The following is a 20,588-nucleotide window of genomic DNA, read 5'->3' as shown; positions in this document are numbered from 1 at the left end:
AAGTCTTATAACAGGGGCAATACACTTTATATATTACAGTTATTCATTTTCAAATGTACTAGCAGTTATGGAGTATTTTATGGCTGTTTGCTTTCTTAACCGAAGACAACCAGCAGATCTTTCATTCATAGACACAAGGCATAGTCCACCTCTTGTGATATTTTCACGTGAAGAAAGATTGTGTTGAACCGTTCTGAATTTAAAATATATGTGATGCTCCATAGGAAGCTGTCCTATACAAGACACTGCTGACAGAGTGGTGCAAGAAATACAAACAATGCAAAGAATGTGTGGTTCATGTGTATTTGTCACACCAATTTCTAACAGACTTGAATGATGCTGAAAATGCTCCCCACCTGTGGAAATAAAGCCACTTTTTTAAGATGCCTGAACACTGGACATCCAAGTTTGATAATTTTGACTTAAGTTCACATTCTACACCATTTTTTACACAGAAAAATTAAGTGATTTCCCATTATCCTTCCAACATTTATCACTTTGCCATCAAATTGGTCAATGTCTTTCTGCTTCTGAGATGTGTTTTTACTAAGCATGATCAATTAAATGATTCCTGTCATGGGATAGGAACAGGTGGTTTAATCTCAGCCTCCAAGAATAAGACGTCCATTAAAACAATCATTTCTCTTAACTATTTTAGGTGCACACACAAATAAATGCAATGCACAATAATGCACTTTGAGTTCTGATAATGGGATATGGTCAGTTAAATATATATACCCCAGGACAGTACTTTAATGTTATTTCAATGCAGCTGTTCTTTTTGAATATTAGACATACAAAAAATCTCCCTTGGCTAATTACAGTCAGACATCTCTTCCCATTCCTATATACAATTGTCCGGAAGGAGAGCAGTAAGCCCAGTGTGGCTTTTGGGTAGCTGCATTTGCAGTGCATTGTGCCCACTGTTAGGTCCTTTCAGTTTGTACAGTGCACTGAGGGCCTTGTTCAAAGCCCACTGAAGTTAGTGGGAGTCTTTCCATTCATTTCAATTGGCTTTGGATCAGGCCCTTAATCCTGTCCTTTCTGATCTGGGGACCTGGCCTCTTGGGAGAAAGGGCAGACTAGTCCACATGTGCACATGTGTTCAGAGCAGGAGAGGAGCCACGGGGACTTGAAAAGCAATATGAGAACCAAGATCCACCCTGATTTCCCAGTGCAAAAGTGCTGCTGCAGGCCAAGTGGCAGGTGATTCCTGGACTGCTGTCCGCCTTGCTTCCCCAAATGCAGCTGGCCACAGAAATACCTAAGACATCCAGGGTCTCAGACTCTGGGTAAGTCTACACTGAAATCTCAGGGTGTGTCTGCAGCTCATGCAGACATACACAAGTTAGCTTGATTCAAGCTAGCTTGGGTACCACAGGTACCCTTAGGCATCATGCAGCTTTGCGGGGAATGAGGGTCACAATCACATATCAAAGCACAAAGATGTGAAAATAAGGACAGAAGAGAGAACATGGAGAGAAGAAGAACGTGACAATTTCCCTGCAGCCTAGCACAAGGTGGCATGCATGTTAGTATGTGGGGACACCCAAATGTCAATCCACTCAAATAGGGCTCCAGCAGAATGGTTGGGCATCTCTGAACAAGCGGTCATACCAATGAGGGTATATCTAAAATATAGTAAAGATGCATGGAACAAGGAATTTTTTTTAAGATTAAAGGTCAGATACTCTACATTTAAGGCTCCCTGATTTTCTGTCTTGGCCTCAGCCCTGGCAGCATTTTGAGCAGTTTAAGGGCTCCTCCAAACTGTGTCCATTGGTCACAGAGCCCAAGAAACCCTACATGGTGTTCTCCTTCTACCACTGACATAGCCCTTACACATTTACTCTTTAAGTCTTACTTTCTAAACCATTACATTTACAGTAACCACTAGTAGATGGCTATTCATCTGGATGTGTGTTTCTAATGCACTCATCACCACAGCATCAAGACACCATGCTCAGAATTGAACATATGTATCTATGTGAAGATAGAACCAGATTGCCTCCCTATATTAAAGCCTCTTTCTTGAGTGGACTTAATGTAGGCAGCTCCCTGAAAGAAGAGACTGTGTGGGAGGAAAATGTCTGCATTGTTTTCTTTCAATTTTTAAAAGAACTCTTGTATAGAACAAATAGGTTTTACAAATTGAGTTTCAACTCCTTGTCCTTATAAGAGAGGCACTACATACCACCAGCAAAAGCAAAAAAACTAAAAAAAAATTAATTCACCTAAAAAGCGAAATAAGAGTTGTGTATTCTTAACATTCATGTTCATTTTCAAAACATTTGCTAACAATACCATGAAGCCTCCCAGCAAGAGGCTGGATTCTGAGTTCTCTTTTAAGATGTTACAATGTGCGTGAAGGAAGGAAAAGCCATTGTTTGCTTGCAACTACTAGGTTGGGAAGGCCTCTGCTCTTGGCACAGTCTCTACTCTGCAATCAACTTGCATTCTCTTTGTTGACTGAAGGAGGTTACACGTCAGAGAATCAGGTACCCCATATAAATAAAACAATGGGGAGAGATGCAGTTTTAGTTTCACTGAAATGGTTACACAACTATAATTGTTGTATTCTCACATTGGCTGGTAAATACCCCAGTCTTCATTGTTTGCCTCCTACTCATATTGCCATCCTGAACACTACTGGGATTTTAGCAACCGCCATGGGTGAGCTCCAGTTCTTGCACCAGCAGGCTGATGTGCTCTTGAAGGGCCTGTCCGTTCACACAAACCTTCTGCCACTCCTGCTGTTACTCCCAGCCATCCTTCATCTGCCCTGTAATCCCAGCTTTTTCACCTTTGCGGTAAGTCTCTAGGATTCTGGCACCCAAGCTGCCAGGAAATGGCTGCAGTGGCAAACATCCACAGCTTCTTCACCCAGCAGACATCATTGTGGACAGTAGTGAGGAAGACTTAGAATCAGCCAGAGCTGTTGAAACCTTCACAAGCAAAAGTGGATTCTGTGGTCATCAAGATTGAGCGTTCAGGACACAGGGTTGAACCATATGAATGGCATGGCTTTTGGTATAACCTATAGCTACCGATAAGTCCACCACTGTTCTTTTAGCATAGATGAAAGGATTTGGCATGGGGAGTTGTCTTGGAGTGCACTCATTGCTAGGGGCACCTCCTCATGGCTACGCTGGGGATTAGCTCTTTCCAGGTCCAACACCTGCTTCTGCTGCTTGCTGCATGCCTTACTGCTGCTGCCTCTCTCTCTCTCTCTGCAACTCAGGGTTATGGTGACCAGACAGCAAGCGTGAAACATCAGGACAGGGGTGGGGGGTAATAGGAACCTATATAAGAAAAGGACCCCAAAATCAGGACTGTCCCTATAAAATCGGGACATCTACTCAGGGTGCTCCATCTTTGCGGCTTGGCCCTCCAGCCAGATGACTGTGTTTTCCTCTTCTAGGGTATCAAAGTCTCTTCCTCCAAGATGAAGCCTTTCCTTCTCTGCCCAAACCAGTGCCACTTCCCCAGTGCCTGGAAGGGGAACCCGGACCCACCCTCTACTATGGGTTCTAGCTCAGGGACCCGCTAATCAGCGGCCAAGGTCTTTACCACCTTAAACCTTGCTGCCTTTTCCCTAATCCTTTTCCTACACCCTTTCCACCTGGTTTCCTTTCCTTCCCTATCTACTGTCCAGAGAATGGGTACAGGCTCCCTCACTACAGTCCCATGCTACTGCCAGCTTCCTGGCTTTATCCTAGCTCTCCCTATTTAGTTCCAGCTGAGTTCTATCATTATTCAGAGGTTATTAAGGCCAGCTAATTCCCCTCAGCTGTGGCCTATCTGGTTAATTGGTCTCTCCTCACTCTCACGAACCCTTCTAGGCTGGTGTGGGGTGAACACCCCATCACAGGAGTACACAGAGTTATTGTCTTTCCATGAGGTGATCCCTCCCTAACCCATTAGCTTCAGTGTCCTGATGGGTTAGAAGAGACAGCAAGAGATTAAGAAATGATTGCTTGTTGAATGGGTTCTACTTAACTGCTGTGCAACTACTTGGGTCCATCACGCATGAACACGGCAGAACAGACTGAGACAGCTTTGCTGTGCTTCACCATTTGTGATGCCCAGCTTGCTTTTGGGGGTGGGGGGAGCGGGATGTGTGGTTGCAGTATAAGACCTTCCCCAAGGACATGTTGTCCCTCTGCAAAAAAATCCTCATAGGGGAAAGCTCTACAAATTCAGGACACATGGCAAAGTTCACATTGCAGAATGTCCTTGCTATACACTCCCTTCCCTTTCGAGAGATAACAGAGGGGGCAGGGAGCAAAGCAATCAGGATTTGACTGAAAGTGTGTCAAATGATTGAGAAGAGGGAAAACATACACCCTTGTTAAGACATTTCTGTAGAAGCATGTTTCCACACGTATAACAACCTCTTTTCTCCTCTTCTGCAGAAACAGACAAACAAAATAACCCACCCTAGAAACACTCGCTAATACATAGCTCTTCATTTTAAATGATGGCTTTCAAGATGTAAGCAGGGTCTGAATGAGCTCTCCCCTGACATCTAGTGGGGAACTGGGGGTGAAGAGTTCAGGAGCTGACCTTGTGCGCAGCATGATGGAGCTGCTTAGTCCAAATTATCGCTTTTGGCTACCATAAGAATGTGATAGTGTGCATTTCCTTCCTCTGTTTCCCCTCTCAGCCTCAGTGGTCTTTTCATGATACCATATATGAATCATGAATAAATTGCTAGAATAGTCCATGGACACTCTCAGATTATACTTGGCACTTCTTTTCTACATAATCTTCTTTCAGTGTATACTGAAAGTATACAGGATATTCAGCAACACACACTTGAATCCAAGTCAGAATTTTATCTGATAAATATTTTATGCAGAAAAGTATTTTAAGTCATTATAACTAGATTTCAGGTCTTGTAATCCTTTTGTGATATGCCTACTTTAAGAAATCATCTTTTAAAACAAGATCAAGCGTGGATAGCCGCCATTCAAAGTAGTGCAATTTATTATGGTACTTGCCATTCTGAGAGAAAGGAATATTGAAAATACTGTGAGGAGGTTTATGAGCTTCATGTGCCCATTTCTGAATCTTCACCAGTCCCCGGCAGTACTGCGTTCTATGACACTATTGCATATACCACCCTCTGCTGTTAATACGGCTTCAAACTTCGTTAATATTGAGATAGCTGTTGCCAAACAAATGGCAGTAAGGTTGTTCCTCCAAACAGTGCTTCAGCTCCTGCTGGAACTCTATGAAGGCATCTTAACATACATTTGAACCCGGCTCCCGCAACTACTGATATTTGCCATATAAATTCTGACTACATTTGTCATATCTCAGCATTATTTTGGCACCAAACATAGATAACATTTTGCCCAACTGACCCTTTTCAAGAAGTTTAAAGACCTCTTGTTTCATGTGCAGTGTATGGAGATTATATAGTAACTTCTTTGCAGTAGCATTCTGCTGCCTGTCTCCCAGGACTCTTGCAGAATTGACATGGTTTCCTCAAGGGACTTACTTGATTAAAGAACATTAATTAATTGAACGAACATCTGCACTGTTTTCAACTAATAATTAAAATTAGCTAGGAATTGTAGTCCCTTCAAACTGAAAAACATCCAGCCTACCACTTCAGCTCATACTCACAGATTTTATTTCTCACTTTCTCAAAAAAATTGGGTAGAAATAGATAACAAATACACAATTAATCTTACTGGCTCATCAGAGATTCAGTGGACCCTGTGTTTTGGAGACAGTCAGTTTGCTTTCTGGCTATGCTGACAATTTTAATAGCATTTTATTCTTCGTTTCATGTGCTGAATTTATTAACCATGCCAGTGCTGATGTTTATTCCTTAGCAAACATGGAAGGAAATGATGTAGAAAGAAATCATTACACTTAGGTGCCCGGGTGGCTGCAGAAATTATTTTTGGAGTTCAAAAACAGAGTGCTGTGTCTTTATTTCACATTTGCTCTTATCCGGGCACATGGCTAGAGCTTTAATGACTGCTCCCACACTGATCAGAGCTTGCTTTATTTGCGCTCATAACACGTGTAATAAAAAGTGACAAACCTGTACAGCGATTTTCTTATTTTGAAGTCCCACAGGAGCTTTGAGGATCCCCTCATAAACGGTGAGATAATGAGGGGTGAATTATTATGGCACTGAAATCACACTTTGGAATGTTAATAATTACAGTTCTCTAAGTCAGAGTGCTTTGACCAAAAGTCACCTCTTTAGAGTAAAAAAATCCAAGTTCTCTTGGATGACCTTCCAGCATGAATGGAGAGGAGATACTAGGATAGTGGTGAGAAACATCAAGCACTCTAAGGGCAAGCTTGAAAGGCCAGGAGTTCATTGGAAGAGAGTGTCCTAAAAGCACCGGGGGAGTATTAGGACTGCTGGGAGGCTATACATGAAGTTGCTAGGAGGGCCATAGAGAAAACCTCAGAGAGCCTACTGAGCAACACAGAAAGATAGGAAAGAATCAGAGAGGTCAGAGTATGCTTCCAATTTGGAAATTAAAGCAAATCAGCAGTTCTGTTTGAAGCTGAACAGTGTACCAAAATATCAGGGCTTATCCATGGCCATGCTTTGCCACATTTTGGGGATATTCCCAATTATTTTATGGTATGGGTTTATTCAGTAAGGGAGAGCAGGTCAGCAGTTTGTAAAGCTAAGTCATCATTACACTATGTGAGCAGTGCAGGAATCAGCAGGACAATCAGGAGGCAGTGGAAATTAAAACCAAAAATTCAAGTGAATGTATTGGTTATGAAAGGTCCCAGACTGAGAACCCTGGAGACTGAAGTCCTCTTTACTTCCATAGAATGGATACAAAATAGAGCAGCTCTGAAATGTAGGCTACATGTAATCAAACAACCTCCATATTGACCCATATTCACATTACGCAGTCAAACAGTTCAAGCGTAGTCAGTGCAACAGCAATTCTGGTATTAACTAATACGGGGAGGCTCACCTTTGCAATATTGAGGGCCACACTGACAACTTAAGGGACACTTCTGATTTACACAGACCTCTACAGATAAGTAGAAATATTTGTTTCAAGTACATAGAGCTACACAGCCATTGGCTTGAATAATATTTGCCTACTCCTGTTCTTTATTAAATAGTTCTTAATAAACTTACAATTTAAGGACTGGATGGTTAAGGGAAAATGGAGACTTTTACTTCTTGGTCCACTCATTAGTATCCTGCAATGGGCAGTATTGTCTGAAAGTTGTTACTGTCCAATCTTTGTTTCGTAGATTATATGAAATGAGTTTGGGAATCCCAGTTTAATGCTAAGGGGGCAGGAGTCTGCATTACACACACACTCAAACTCTAGCTGGTGCCCTTGTTGGCAGTCTTAAACCCAGGAGTGAATGGCCATGGAAATCCTTTAACCCCTGAAGATGGTAGTTCAGAGTATCAAGAAACATACTACACACCTGATTGATACAGGACTCATGATGCCGCACTGAACTCTCAGTATCATAACACAATGTGACCTAAAGGAAGTGGGGGTGACCAGCAGCTGGCAGTTGCTTGGTTTCAGCTAAAATGGCTGGTGCACCACACATTAACAGCTGTCAGATGGGCTGACTACAATTTGGAGGGGTGCCATATGGTTGGTGGATCTGTGCCCAAAATACTTTAATCATCTCCTGCAAAGGCAGAGAGAGTGAGCTAGAAATTCTTCAACCCTGCTTCCCGACATAGCAACAGGCAGCTTCTCTGTTTTAGTTAAAATAACTTTCTTCTTGTTTATTTAATTTTGAAAGGTGCTCAGATACCATGATGATTGGCAGGGCAATAAAAGCCTAGGTAGAATGGAACAGCACAACTCTTTCCCACACCAAGAGAAATGGAGTTGGGTATGCAGGGGACTAACTTGGTCATCTATTTGCTTTCATAAGATGAATGCCAAAAGTGACTATTTTCTTTGGGCAGTAGAAACACTTTTCTGTGCTAGCTGGTCCTGACCATGTCCTAGTATTTATCTTGTGTAATAGCAAAAACTCTGAAGAAGAGAGGGAGAAGAAACTGCTGCTAGAGCACTGCATTATAGTGAAGGACCTTTTCTTTCCACCAGTGAGATGAATGCTGGGGGGCGGGAGTTGCTTCTTAAAACTAAAAGTTTCATTTGCAAGTGGGACCTGGAGTTTCTAGACTAAAAGTTAAAGTCTGATGGGCTGAATGTGCAACTGGTCTTGCTTAGGTTTGAAACATGCCTTTTGGAACTCATTGACTGCAAGTGAGGCTACTAGCAGAGAGTGCAGTATTACTAAGAGTGAGCAAGGGTGGAAGACTCAAGCTCGAAGCTGTGACTGTTGTTGTCATGTTAAAATCAAGGCTTAGGTTGTTTTAACTTCTGTACAGCAGCCACAGAGCTTGGGTCAGGCATGGAATTACCTGTGTTAAGACTTCACAGTTATCTGATCCCATATTGCACAGTTGGTTGGGGATATGGGGATTTTGGAAAATCATGGAAAATCATGACTGCTGGATGGCAAATCAATGGGAAAAGCTTACCCTCGGGTCTTTTTCCAAATGAAGCTTGTGCTGAAGACTGCGTCTTCTCCTGGCCCTGGAGATGCCATTATGATAAAAATGATACCCATCATCAATAAAGGGAAGCTGGGGAAGAGAAAGAGCAAATTAAAAAAAAAACAAAGCCAGAACAAATACACTGAAGAACTATGGGGATTTTTTTTAAAGGAGCTTAAGTCCTATTCACTTTGTAAAGACACAGGCTCCTATGTCACTCAGGCACTTTTACCCTATAACGTTAAGGTTATATGCTATGAATATGCAATGTATTGTTTCGCTCGTAAACATTGGTATCAATGTCACTCTGCATTCAAGGTCTGCAGCACCAGTATTTCTGCAGGGCTTCCAAATTACATCAGAATTATTTCTTATTTCCCTGAAACCTCCAAAATAAAAGGACAAAAGGACTTTAAAATTACCACAAATTGTATTTCAGCAATAAGGCAAGACAGAAATGCTTTTCTGAGCCATTATATTGCACCTAAAATGAAGCTATAAGATTTAGGGCAGAAAGCAGAGTGGTTTTCTCTACCGGATAAATGCAGTGTCTGGAGTTTCTTCTCAATACTGTGGAATGAAATTGATAAAGAAAAAAAAAGGGAAAAAAAACAGATGGTCCCATGCATTATTAGCATGGTCCAACATTTCTGATAGTCTATCAGAAAGCTCCATTTGTGTCTCAAGTTCCAATAAATTACTTAAATCTACCAAAAGCTTTTTTTAATTCTCTTTTTAGCAACCTAAAATTTTTACTTCTCAAAACAAGCTGTATTTTCATGTCGCTAACATTTCAATGTCAGGGACTTAATTTAGCTGCATTATCAAGGGAATAATTAAGAGAAATTACAAACACTCATAGGGGTTTTAAAAATATTTTAAATCAAAACATTTTATCAATGAGTCTGCAGTACTTATGAAAATATAAACATGGAAATTATTAATAGTGATTCAACTTTTCTGATTGAAAATTGAGATCAAGGGCCAGATTCCAAAGGGTCTACTCCTATCCAGGAGTCTACTGCACTTGATAGGTAACATCAAACAGCAGCTCACAGGGGACTCTGCCTGTCTGAGACTTTTTTGTAAATTAGTTTAAAGTGATTCAAGTGAAGTACAAATGGTCTAAAAGAGGTACCTCCACAAAAAGGGTAGCCATTTCTCATGGTAATTCCCAGAATCCAGCATACGATGTTAAATCCTGGCCTTCCAGATGAAAGCCCTTAGACAGATCGCACAGGATATATTTGTGTATACCACAAAGATGTACAGTGAATATAGAGGATAAACAACATAGCTGGATTAGTTACCATTTGAAATACACTGGCTAGATCTACTTTAATGCTAAACTGGGGACAGATTGTGCCTACCCTTTCATAGCTACACTGTATATGCAGGGGCAGAGCGGAAAGCCACAACAAAGCTTTTTTCTCCTTCTGCAAACTACACAAGGGCTTCACTTGACTGCCATCTCTGCATCCCCTACAGCTACAGTATATATGGGCCGGAAGTGCATAGCTCCCAAAAGGTGCAGGAGGAAGTGAAGTCCTGGACCCATCTCTGCACTGACATCAGCCTGCAGGGCAAGTAGGCTATTCTCTATAAAAGGGTGTAACAAGAGCTGCACTCTCCCAGCATTGCTAGGAGGCTCTGAAGTCTTCCTCCATTATGTGGATCTCCTCTCTATAACCCACCCTGAAAAAGTGCAGTTCCACATCACCTCCATTACAGGGCTGTGCCTCAAAGGTACAGTTGAACCCAGGGACAGTAAAACTGCAAAGCAAGAGAGGGGAAGAAGAGAGGCCAAATTTTGCAGGTGACAAGGTCATCAAGAGAGAGAGAGGAAGGAGAGGGCATGGAGAACTTCTCACCATTCGAGGTAACAATCTGAGTGTAACACACCGAGCATATCACGCAGCAAATAAAAATCTTCTACTGCTACCAGGTGACAGAGTTACTCCTTTAATTCAAGTGACCTAGACTTGCACTTTTGGTCCTGCTGACTCCCCATTGTGGAAGACTTGTTATGTATTTACACTGCCCTCATCTCCTTAACGGAGGGTACTACAAGGATTGTTCCAGCTCTCTTAAATCTATGGTCAGGTTTCCTCCCTATTTCCCCCAGTCAAGTCAGGTTATTTTTCCTTTTTACCAAGCATCCAAATCAGTTCCTATTAAGAATTCATTTCTGATGCTTTCAAAGAAACCTGTGTTCTCTTGGCTATTTTGGACACATTTGGAGAGAAATAGGCACCTGTGGCTCATTTTCTATGTGCATTTTGTTGGGCTGAGCCGACATACTGTACAGTATAGTATAGCAAAACTATGGATATGTAGAGGACCTGAACATAAGCAAAAGCAACTAGACCTAGTCAAGTAATGAAAATCACAGATTCAGGGTCACAAAAGAGCTACTTGAATTTGATTCATTGTAATTGAGAGTGATAGCACCCATAATTTATTAGTATTCAGATCATCGGTTTTCATGATATTTGTGAATCCCAGAAGCTTCATGAATTTGAATTGGAATTATTCATTATTATTGGTCATTTGTTAGTCTCCTGTTGAAAGGCTTCAATCACGGTAAGGAAACAAAACCAGATGACCAACTGCTTACCAGGAATTGTCAATAATTAATAGTGGTAGTGAACAATTTGCAAAGAGTTTGTGAACCAACAATTGTCTGAAAATTATTTGTCTAAACTCTTCAGTGAACACTTACAAATAATGAAGATATTCAGAGAAATCAGGAAGAGATCACACACAAAACTAAGCCCAGAATGTCAAACAGTTTCATGACTATGACTTAACTAGCTGCTCAAAACCAACAAACAGCCATGTTGGGCCCTCTGCTTTTGAGAAGGCTTACTGAAGTACTGTACTGATTCAGCAACATCTCATTGACCAGTGAGACCACAGGGGAAACTAACTAATGGTACAATATTGCTCTTCACCAGTGACTTGGAGCTTTGCAAATGAAAATGCTGACCATTGCTTTGTAATAGGGTGAAATCAGAATGAAAGTATGTTACAAAAAAGAAATAAAATGTCAGTAACAGTAACTCCATGGCCAATAAGGAGGAAGGACACGCTAGTGCAGTGGTTCTCAACTGAGGGTCCATGACCCCCTGGGGGCTGCAAGCAGGTTTCAGGAGGGCCACCAAGCAGAGTCAGCTTTAGACTCACTGGGGGCCAGGGCAGAAAGCCAAAGCCCAATCCCTTTAGCTTCACGGGGCCTCTGATGTGGGGCCATGGGCAATTGCCCTGCTTACTACCCCCTAATGCCAGCCACAGACTTCCCATATGTCCTTTGGCAAGTCTCTTACTCTGCCCTGTGACTCAGCTCCTCATGTATAAAATGGGACCTCAGAGAGAGTTGTAAGGATGATTAAGTAGAGTATTAACCATTCTGAGGGTCTCAAATACTAAGGTGATGAGGACCATGTAAGTACCTACATAGAACACAACAGCAAACCAATTAATCTCCACTTGATGTACAAATATAACATAGCACTGAGTGCTCCCAGTGTGTACCAAGGTGAGAATAAGCCTCAAAGGATTTCAGGAATATTTTATATTGATCATGTTCAACACTTCCTTACAATCAACTCTTTTGATACAACCACTATAGTAAATTTAAAAAAAAAAGCTCTAAGATCCTGCAAAATCATGAAAAAGCCTCTCTATATCCTGCTTATCCCAACTCTTCTTTCAAGATAACACTCTCCAAATGCTTTATTCTCCAGTTAATAATATCAACAACATGGTAAAAATGAAATCATTTTTGGCTTCTTCCTTTATTACAATTGCAGTCACACCTGCCAGACCCAATCATGGCCAGGGTCCTGCATTGTGCTAGGGGTTGTAAAATACAGAACTAAAAGAAAGTCCCTGCCCCAAACTGCTGGTAATCCTGTAAAAATAAATTTCAAAAATCTTGTTACAAAACAGAAGGGGGAAACAAAGACTATTGAAAGGGAAGAGGCTTTGCTAATGACAGGAATTACTAGAACATATTTTTAACTACAGCAGCAAGATTACATTTTACAGATGTGAAAAGTATTCCACTGGGTGCTGTCACGGCTTGCGTGTGACTCTGGGATGTCTTTGTTGCTTCTCAGGCTACTGTTCCAACTGATAAGCCAGAGAACAATTACATAATTAAAGTCTGTGTAGGAGACAAGTACTTCAACCCCTAGCTGTACCTTCCTCCTGAAACCCACACTCTTGGGGGTAGAAATTATCTTGGTTTTAAATGACTTTTTTAATTTGCTCATGAACTTTGCACCTGTTCTGTGATTCTTCCTTCCCAGATGCAGAAAAGAGGGTGAGGAATTTGCCAAGAGAGACTCAGTCACAACCACGCAGCCCGTAGAGAAAGATGATGCTTAGCTGTGCTGCTACAGGAGTATCCCGGAAAGGGACTGTAAGCTACTCAGCCCCAATTCTCCTGCTGCTGCCCCATCACTCAAGGAGAGTAATTTGCTGTTGGCCTATCCCGTCAGCAAATACCCCCTCTGCATCCCCAGTGTTGGTTCAGCAGCTGCACAGTCTAAAAAAGTGTGAGGTGGAGCCAAGTCTCCACCCATTCGCTGTCCACTCAATGGCCCCCCCTCCTCTGAGGAGGGAATAAACAGATGTACTGCTCGCATGTCCTCATCTGCACCTGGATCCAACATGTGGGTGTCCCACATAGGACTGTCAGAAGGTAGGGGGGTGCTCTTCTTCCTTTTTGTTCCCCTGCACATGTGTAAAGTACAAGTTACAATCCTGCCTTTAACCCTTTTTCAGTCTTTACTTGGACAAAAGATTTTTTGATATCAAAAGGGGGGTTTCTTGGATAAGAGATAAAGACTTGGCACAGATGTTAATGAAAAGGAACCATATAAAGGGTCAAATTCAGATTTTAGATGTGCAACAGCATATTTTGAGATACACACACAGTTCTGTCATGGTGCATGCAAGATTAGAAACTGACCCTGTCTTTGATGTGTGACAAAGTTCCTCCTCTACCTTAGTGGGTCTTGCGCTTATTGGCAGATTTGCTCGCCTCGGAGATTCACGGCAGCCCTCAGTTTGGCCATTTTCATGAACCCACAGTCCAGGTCAGCTTCTCCTGTGTCTGACCAGGAGTTGGGAGGTTTGGGGGGAACCCGGGCCCGCCCTCTACTCCAGGTTCCAGCCCAGGGCCCTGTGGAATGCAGCTGTCTAGAGTGCTTCCTGGAACAGCTGTGCGACAGCTACAACTCCCTGGGCTACTTCCCCACGGCCTCCTCCCAACACCTTCTTTAGCCTCACCATAGGACCTTCCTCCTGGTGTCTGATAATGCTTGTACTCCTCAGTCCTCCAACAGTCCGCGTTCTCACTCTCAGCTCCTAGCGCTTCTTGGTCCCAGCTCCTCACACGTGCACCACAAACTGAAGTGAGCTCCTTTTTAAACCCGGGTGCCCTGAATAGCCTGCCTTAATTGATTCTAACAGCTTCTTGATTGGCTGCAGGTGTTCTAATCAGCCTGTCTGTCTTAATTGACTCCAGAGGGTTCCTGATTGTTCTGAAACCTTCCCTGTTACCTTACCCAGGGGAAAGGGACCTACTTAACCTGGGGCTAATATATCTGCCTTCTATCACTCTCCTGTAGCCATTTGGCCCAACCCTGGCACAGATGGTAACTTCCTTATTCTACAGCAGTAGAATTCATTCCTTAACCAGCAAAGGGAACATTAGCCAACAGAACTGCAAAAGAATTTAATATAATCAGAATGGAAATATATGCATAACAAGCATATTATGATGCAATAGCTAAACACAGCTAAAGCTCACAGGGGAATCAGTATTGCTTGAGGCTCAGTGAGAGATGCAGCATTCAAAGGCTGTAACCAGTTTTAAGAAGTGACATACATGAAGTAATTAACAAACAAAGGGTCTCAGACTTATAATATCCTTAACATTGAATTGTAATGATTCCTTGCCAATCAGTCAGCCTATCCCACTGTATTATATATCACAATGTTTCCATTGCATGTTGCCAGTTGTGATGGGGCGCACGCACCTCTCGCGAGCGGCCCCTGGCTGAGTGCATGTGCCTGCACACACTCTCTGCCTGTTTGTGGTGGGTCTTCAGTGACTCAGCCCTCTGGCCTAGTCATACGAGTCTGCCAGTGAGATCAAAGCAAAGCAAACCCCTTCCAGAGTACAAGGCCAACAGGGGCCTCTCTCAGTGCCCTCTGTAACATCTCTCTCTCTCAAGTTGTCCCTGCTCCGGTATTGAGTGGTGCTCCAGGGCTCCCTCCCTGGAGGCAGTGTCTTCGCCCTCTCAGGGCCTTTTTGGCCACAGCTCTCCAGCAGGGCCACTACAGTTCAGTTCCCCTTCTGGGGTGGCTCAAAGTCCAGGCCACTTTCCCAGGGGACCCAGGCACGCCCTCTACTCTGGGATCCTACTGATAGCAGCCATCCGCCACGTCCCTTTATATAAACTGCATTGCAACTACAATTCCCTGGGCCACTTCCCCATGACCCCAGCATATTCTTCACTCTTACCTCAGGGCCCTGTCCTGGTGGAGTCCCAGCAGCCAGCCTGGAGCACCATCCACAATCCTCCAGCTCTAGCAAGGATCTCAGTCTGGCCCTGCAGCTCTTTTCATATTAGCCTGCTGGGCCCTGATTGGTTGCTTCCCATGCATCTTCTCTAGGCAGCCTACAGGATCTCTCTACTGCCCTTTCCTGGGTTGGGTGTGGCAGGACCATGAGGCCTCCAGCAGGGGGTCTCAGGGCCTAGTCCACCCTGTCACAGATAAACTTAATATGGAGACAAATACACGATTATAAATTGGCCTAAAGAAGGGATATTGACAAGATAAACTACCAGTCGCTCTTCAACTTTGTGGTATTGATCACATATTGTAGTTGATGTATTTCTACTGTTCATCTTCCTCTCCCATCTTGTCGGTTGATAATGTCAGTTAAAGTCTGTCATTATCTCATGTTTAGGTTCAAACTTCTGGTGTTCTTATATTTAGATGTATAACCTGTTTATTAGTTGTCCAGTCAAAACTCTATGCGATATTAAGCTTCTCCTTTTTCCTCCTATTTTCCTTATTTTAATATCTTAATATTGATATTAATTTGGAATATTGTTGAAGTGGTTTCTCCCTTTCTTAGTATTTAAAAAAAGTTCTCAAATGATCAGGTTTGGTAGCAGGCAAGGACCTTCTTCCAGAAAACTACAAGAAGTTCCACCATATTACTAAGAAGCTATCTTTTTTCCTTCTCCCCTGTAGAACTCTAACATGAGGAGTTAGTTTTTCTAGAACCAGAATATCCCACATTTTTTATATGTGTCAATAGTTTTAGGGGAGTCACTCCTCTTCCATCACCTTGCTGTGGTAATCCTAGCAGGATCTAGGAGATGAGTATTTTTTTATGGCTTTTATGAGACTCAGCGTTTTCAGGACAATTTAATAAAAATTCTAAGGAATTATCTGACACCTGATTCTGTTATGTCCCTTATGGAGTCTCCAACAGCTTTCCAAAATGTCTTAGTTTCAGGGCAGGAAATAACTACATTCCTACAATGTATTCTGTTGTAACAAAGCAGCATCTTTTGGTTCATATGCTTGTTCTACAGGTCATGCAAGAGTTGATCCAGAGTGACTAGAGGACACAGATTTGAACTGTATCTGCCAGAAAATGCACTATCAATCTAAAATATAGTCCCGCATCACCTATTGCCACTATTCCTTAGAAAGGTTGTGTCTGATGTGCTCTGACAGGTGCAATTCTGCCTGAGTGGTGAATCAAGTTCATAACATGCCCAGATGCAACAGAGCACTTAAACTGAATAGGAGCTTCACAGAACAACTTGCACATATAACGTCAAGCATGTGCTTAACTGTTTAACTGAATTAGCATTTAAGCAAACACTTGTGCTATGCAACCATTAAAGATCCCTGTTTGAAAGGAATTCTCTCTGTGCACGGAGGATTAAGACAGGAATAACATCAAAATCACATAGCACTTAATAGTTGTTTTGCTAGAGCCCAATACAATCCAAACTTCAAATATTTTAGGTGTTGATCTACATCTCAAACTCATTTTCTGAGTGGGTCATAAATATGGTGAGATAGTTTCTTTCTTCTTATTACTTGTGCAACAGTTCCACCCAAAGGAAAAGAAAATCTATATCTTCCAGTAGTAAATGCATTCAGAAGATTCACATTTCCCCAATGAACTGACTGGCTCTGTTACAGTTAGTCAGAGAACTAGGAACTGCCTTGCAGCAGAAATTAGAAACCTTTTCATCCCACTTACCAAATGCTCTGAGGAGGCTTATAAATATTCAATATGCATTTTAAAGCTCTCTCTCACTCCAGTTAGCATTAGCAATTGCTTTACTTCTAAATGCACAGATGAAAGCCAAGTTAACCCATATGTAATCAACGAGTGATGAATAGATTTAAGTGGTAGGTATAAGTATAGGAATATGTAGGATAGCGTTATAGGGATATGGGATTGATAAGCATGTATTATTGGTGACAGATTTCAGAGTAGCAGCTGTGTTAGTCTGTATCCACAAAAAGAACAGGAGTACTTCTGGCACCTTAGAGACTAACAAATTAATTAGAGCATAATGGAACATATAGTGAGAAGATATATATATACTTCCACAACCCATGAATTTTAGGGTGCCCAATTTCTCATAGGCTACTCCTGTTGTACTCCTGTTCTTTTTATTATTGGTGAGAGAGTGTTAGGTATATAAGTAAGATAAAGCTATAACACAAGGCCTACAGGCTTTAGGTCTGTAAGATATGCAGCTTGGCCACCGAAAGTCTCAGGCCGCAAATAGGTTGGCACGACTAGATGGCCAAGAGATAACCCTGTACCAGTAAAGTGTAAGATTATAATAAAAGATGTCTTACATCCTGATATTCTGGAAACAATGCAGCAATAGGCTAGAAAATATGCCGCAATCCACCAGTTAATATTGCAATGTCCCATAACATTTCAGGGGATTCTGTAATAACTTCAAATTGCTATGGTAACTCATTGATGTAGATGTTAATGAGAATAAGGAGAACAACAGGAGTAGCCTATGAGAAATTGGGCACCCTAAAATTCATGGGTTGTGGAAGTGCAAAAAGGGAGAAAGGGATTGACACTCTCATGCATATGCATGGTTGGTGTCAAAAGAAATTCAGAATAAAAGATGTTGCCTAGCCCAAGAGGACAGGGAAGCACAACAGGAAACATCCAAGGGGATGGTCACCTGATGGTCACCCTACTCATCTTCATGTTTCCCCAGGGGATGTAAGTATGAAATCACTGATGCTGGACGTCTTATGGTTTGTCTCTGCATATGTTTTAGTAGTTGTGGCATTGGTCATCTGCTTAATTAAATTGTTAATAAAAGGACTTTGATAACTTGTGAAGGTAATACTTTTGGCCATTCTTCCTCGTGTGCTCCAAGTCTTCAAACCTAATGATATTTCTAATAGTGGTTCTCACCATGCTAATTCTGATACTGTAGCCATTAGGGAGTGTGAAACTTTGGCACAGGCCACTGTGGTTTAAGATACCATTGGTAATACCAACCTGTCAGTATTATAAAGGCTACAGGATCCAAGTACTAATGAGGCCTGGCTTTGTTTATCTTGGGAAATCTGATATGTTGAGGGGATAGGCTATAGCAAAGCCAACATTAATCTCATTAGTATTTGACATAAGATTGTTCTTGCAAAATACTTTCAAAGCCAATTAAAGCCAATTATCTCCCACAAGATAATTCATAAACGTGGGGCTAGTTATTCATCTGTATTTATAGTCTTATTTGATGTTTCCTATCCAACCCTCTTCTTTTAAACAAAAGAGTTTCAGACAGCAATAAATATACATTATGAACCACTTGGTTTAGTCCTATTTGATCTGGTTGGTTTATTTGTTTGTTTGTTTTTGCATAAGTCGTCAATGGAAATTGTGTAACATATACTGTAATGTGAAGGTTTGTTATTGTACATCATGATTATCCTAAAAATGCATGTTGGCCTGACTTACAGGCTTGATCCAAAGGCTGACATGGGTTCTGAATTAAAATGGTTAAAAATTTAGATTTCAGTGCTGTGAATCATGTAGGTTCCATTGCATTTACACTGCAGTTTACTTGATCATTTGAGTGTTCAATTCCGCAATATACTGAGCACTGGTATAAAGAATTAGTATAAAGGTAGTAGATTAGTGATCTTTGTTATTAGTTTATTGCTGTAGGAAGAAACATCTCAGCCTGTGATAAGTGTTTGTGTAACTTACATAAAAGAATCTGCACGGCTTAGACAGATTTTTCTATTACATTCCAACAACTCTGAAACCTGGTACTGTCACCATGACCTACAATCTCAAATCAAACCAAAGCGAGTCAATAGTTTCTAGGTTTGGAGAACATGTACATAAGAGGTTGACACATTTTGCACTAGTTTTGCACTGTCTGTTGATCCAGCAAATCATTGCCTGAAGCTGATGACCATTATCATTCAGTCAAAAACCTGAACTGGAGGCTTAGCAACAATGGTTACTTCTCTGGGCACTGACACCAACAATGTTACAGGAGAAAGAGAATTCTTCAACCATGCCAAGAAACAAGAGCTAGATAGAACACAGAAAAGGGTACGGTCGTTGTGGGTGTCTGACAGGAGATTCTTCCATTTTTAGCAGCAACATATAACCACTGGGAATAAGAAAAACAGCCTCATAAAATCATTCGGCTAATTGGTTCCATAACTGCTGCATATACAGCAGGCAAACATGCTACATTATTTAGAACAATAAAGTAAATATGATTCCACCAGAAGCTGAAATCAACACAGTTATCTCAAACATATGTTAATGGTTCAAAATTTAAGACTGATAATTTTGGTCAATTTTGGTCATTGTGTGAACTGAAAAAAGAAAATAAAATGTTTTTCTTTAGATGCCAGGGGCATGCTTTCTGATTTCGCTTATGCTGATGGCAGTGTCAGTGGAGTTACTCCTCAATTAGTGCACTGTAAATGACATCAGAACCAGAAATCTGCACAATACATTACCCACACCACCTCTGTTCTTATGTGATTTACATTGTGCTAAGCTAACTAGATTTTTTCCCCTTGACCCATATCTGTAAACGGGCCTTTTACTCTTTTGTATTTCTGGATTCTCTGCTCAACACTTCCACTTGATAGATCCCAGTACTTAAAAATCTATAACATAGAACTTTCATTAGTGAGGCCACCACTAGTCGGACCATTACAGAACTTTAGGGTCACCCTGGAAATGCTAACCCATTCTTCACTAATGGCCCAAAGTGATTATTGACATCTCCAAGTCATTTGCAAAAGTCACCCCACTCCTCACAAATATGAAACTCACCATAGACATACATCCCTTTGTCACCTCCATCAGAGAATATTAAAGTAGTCTCCTTCTTAGGCTTCCCTTGAAGTTGATGCAGAAGCTTTTGACACATCATGCTGTTCACTTGCTCCTTAATACAGGTGCATGGGAGTGAGTAAAACCTGCCCTATGCAATATTCCATGGCTGTAAGTAAATGGAGAACTTCATACTCTTCTTAACGATAGAGAACTCTTAAGGACCTAGCAGCAAAGTACCCACATGACTTTCTTTCACATTCCTGTCCCACCAGGACAGTTAAAGATCAGTTGGATTATCCTTACTCACTATCTCAAGGTTCATTCTGTACTGAGACTCAGTGCATATGTAACCTGGACACCTCCTGGGTGTGGTGTTCTGTCCCATTTAGTGGTACCGAGACCACTTAGAGAGAGGTAAATGAGTCTGCTCTACAGCCTTAGCTAAGAGCCAGTTGGCTTTTAGCTCATGCAGTAGAGGCTCATGCACTAAGCTCCAGAGGCCCCAGGTTCAATCCCACCTGCTGATGACCGGAATCTGTCAGTGTTACAAGTGGGAAATGACTGCCTAGGAAGGAGTACTGCAGAAAGGGATCTGGGGGGTCATAGTGGGCCACAAGCTAAATATGAGTCAACACTGTAACACTGTTG

General features: G+C 41.7%; 1 protein-coding gene across 2 annotated transcripts in view; it reads right to left on the bottom strand.

Annotated features, from left to right (window-relative positions):
• Positions 1-20,588, bottom strand: part of PCSK2 (proprotein convertase subtilisin/kexin type 2) — a 195,296-nt gene that overhangs the window by 149,421 nt on the left and 25,287 nt on the right. The window contains exon 2 of one of the 2 annotated variants that reach the window (XM_077812028.1): positions 8,525-8,629. The exons of the other annotated variant lie outside the window; for it this stretch is intronic. Within the exon in view, the coding sequence (XP_077668154.1) occupies positions 8,525-8,629 (105 nt within the window). The remainder of the gene's footprint in view (positions 1-8,524; positions 8,630-20,588) is intronic. 2 annotated transcript variants of the gene reach the window in all.

Source organism: Eretmochelys imbricata, chromosome 3, assembly GCF_965152235.1.
Source record: "Eretmochelys imbricata isolate rEreImb1 chromosome 3, rEreImb1.hap1, whole genome shotgun sequence".
Taxonomy (NCBI): domain Eukaryota; kingdom Metazoa; phylum Chordata; order Testudines; family Cheloniidae; genus Eretmochelys; species Eretmochelys imbricata.
Note: the sequence above shows the minus strand (reverse complement) of the source record. Positions and strands in the feature narration are given on the sequence as shown.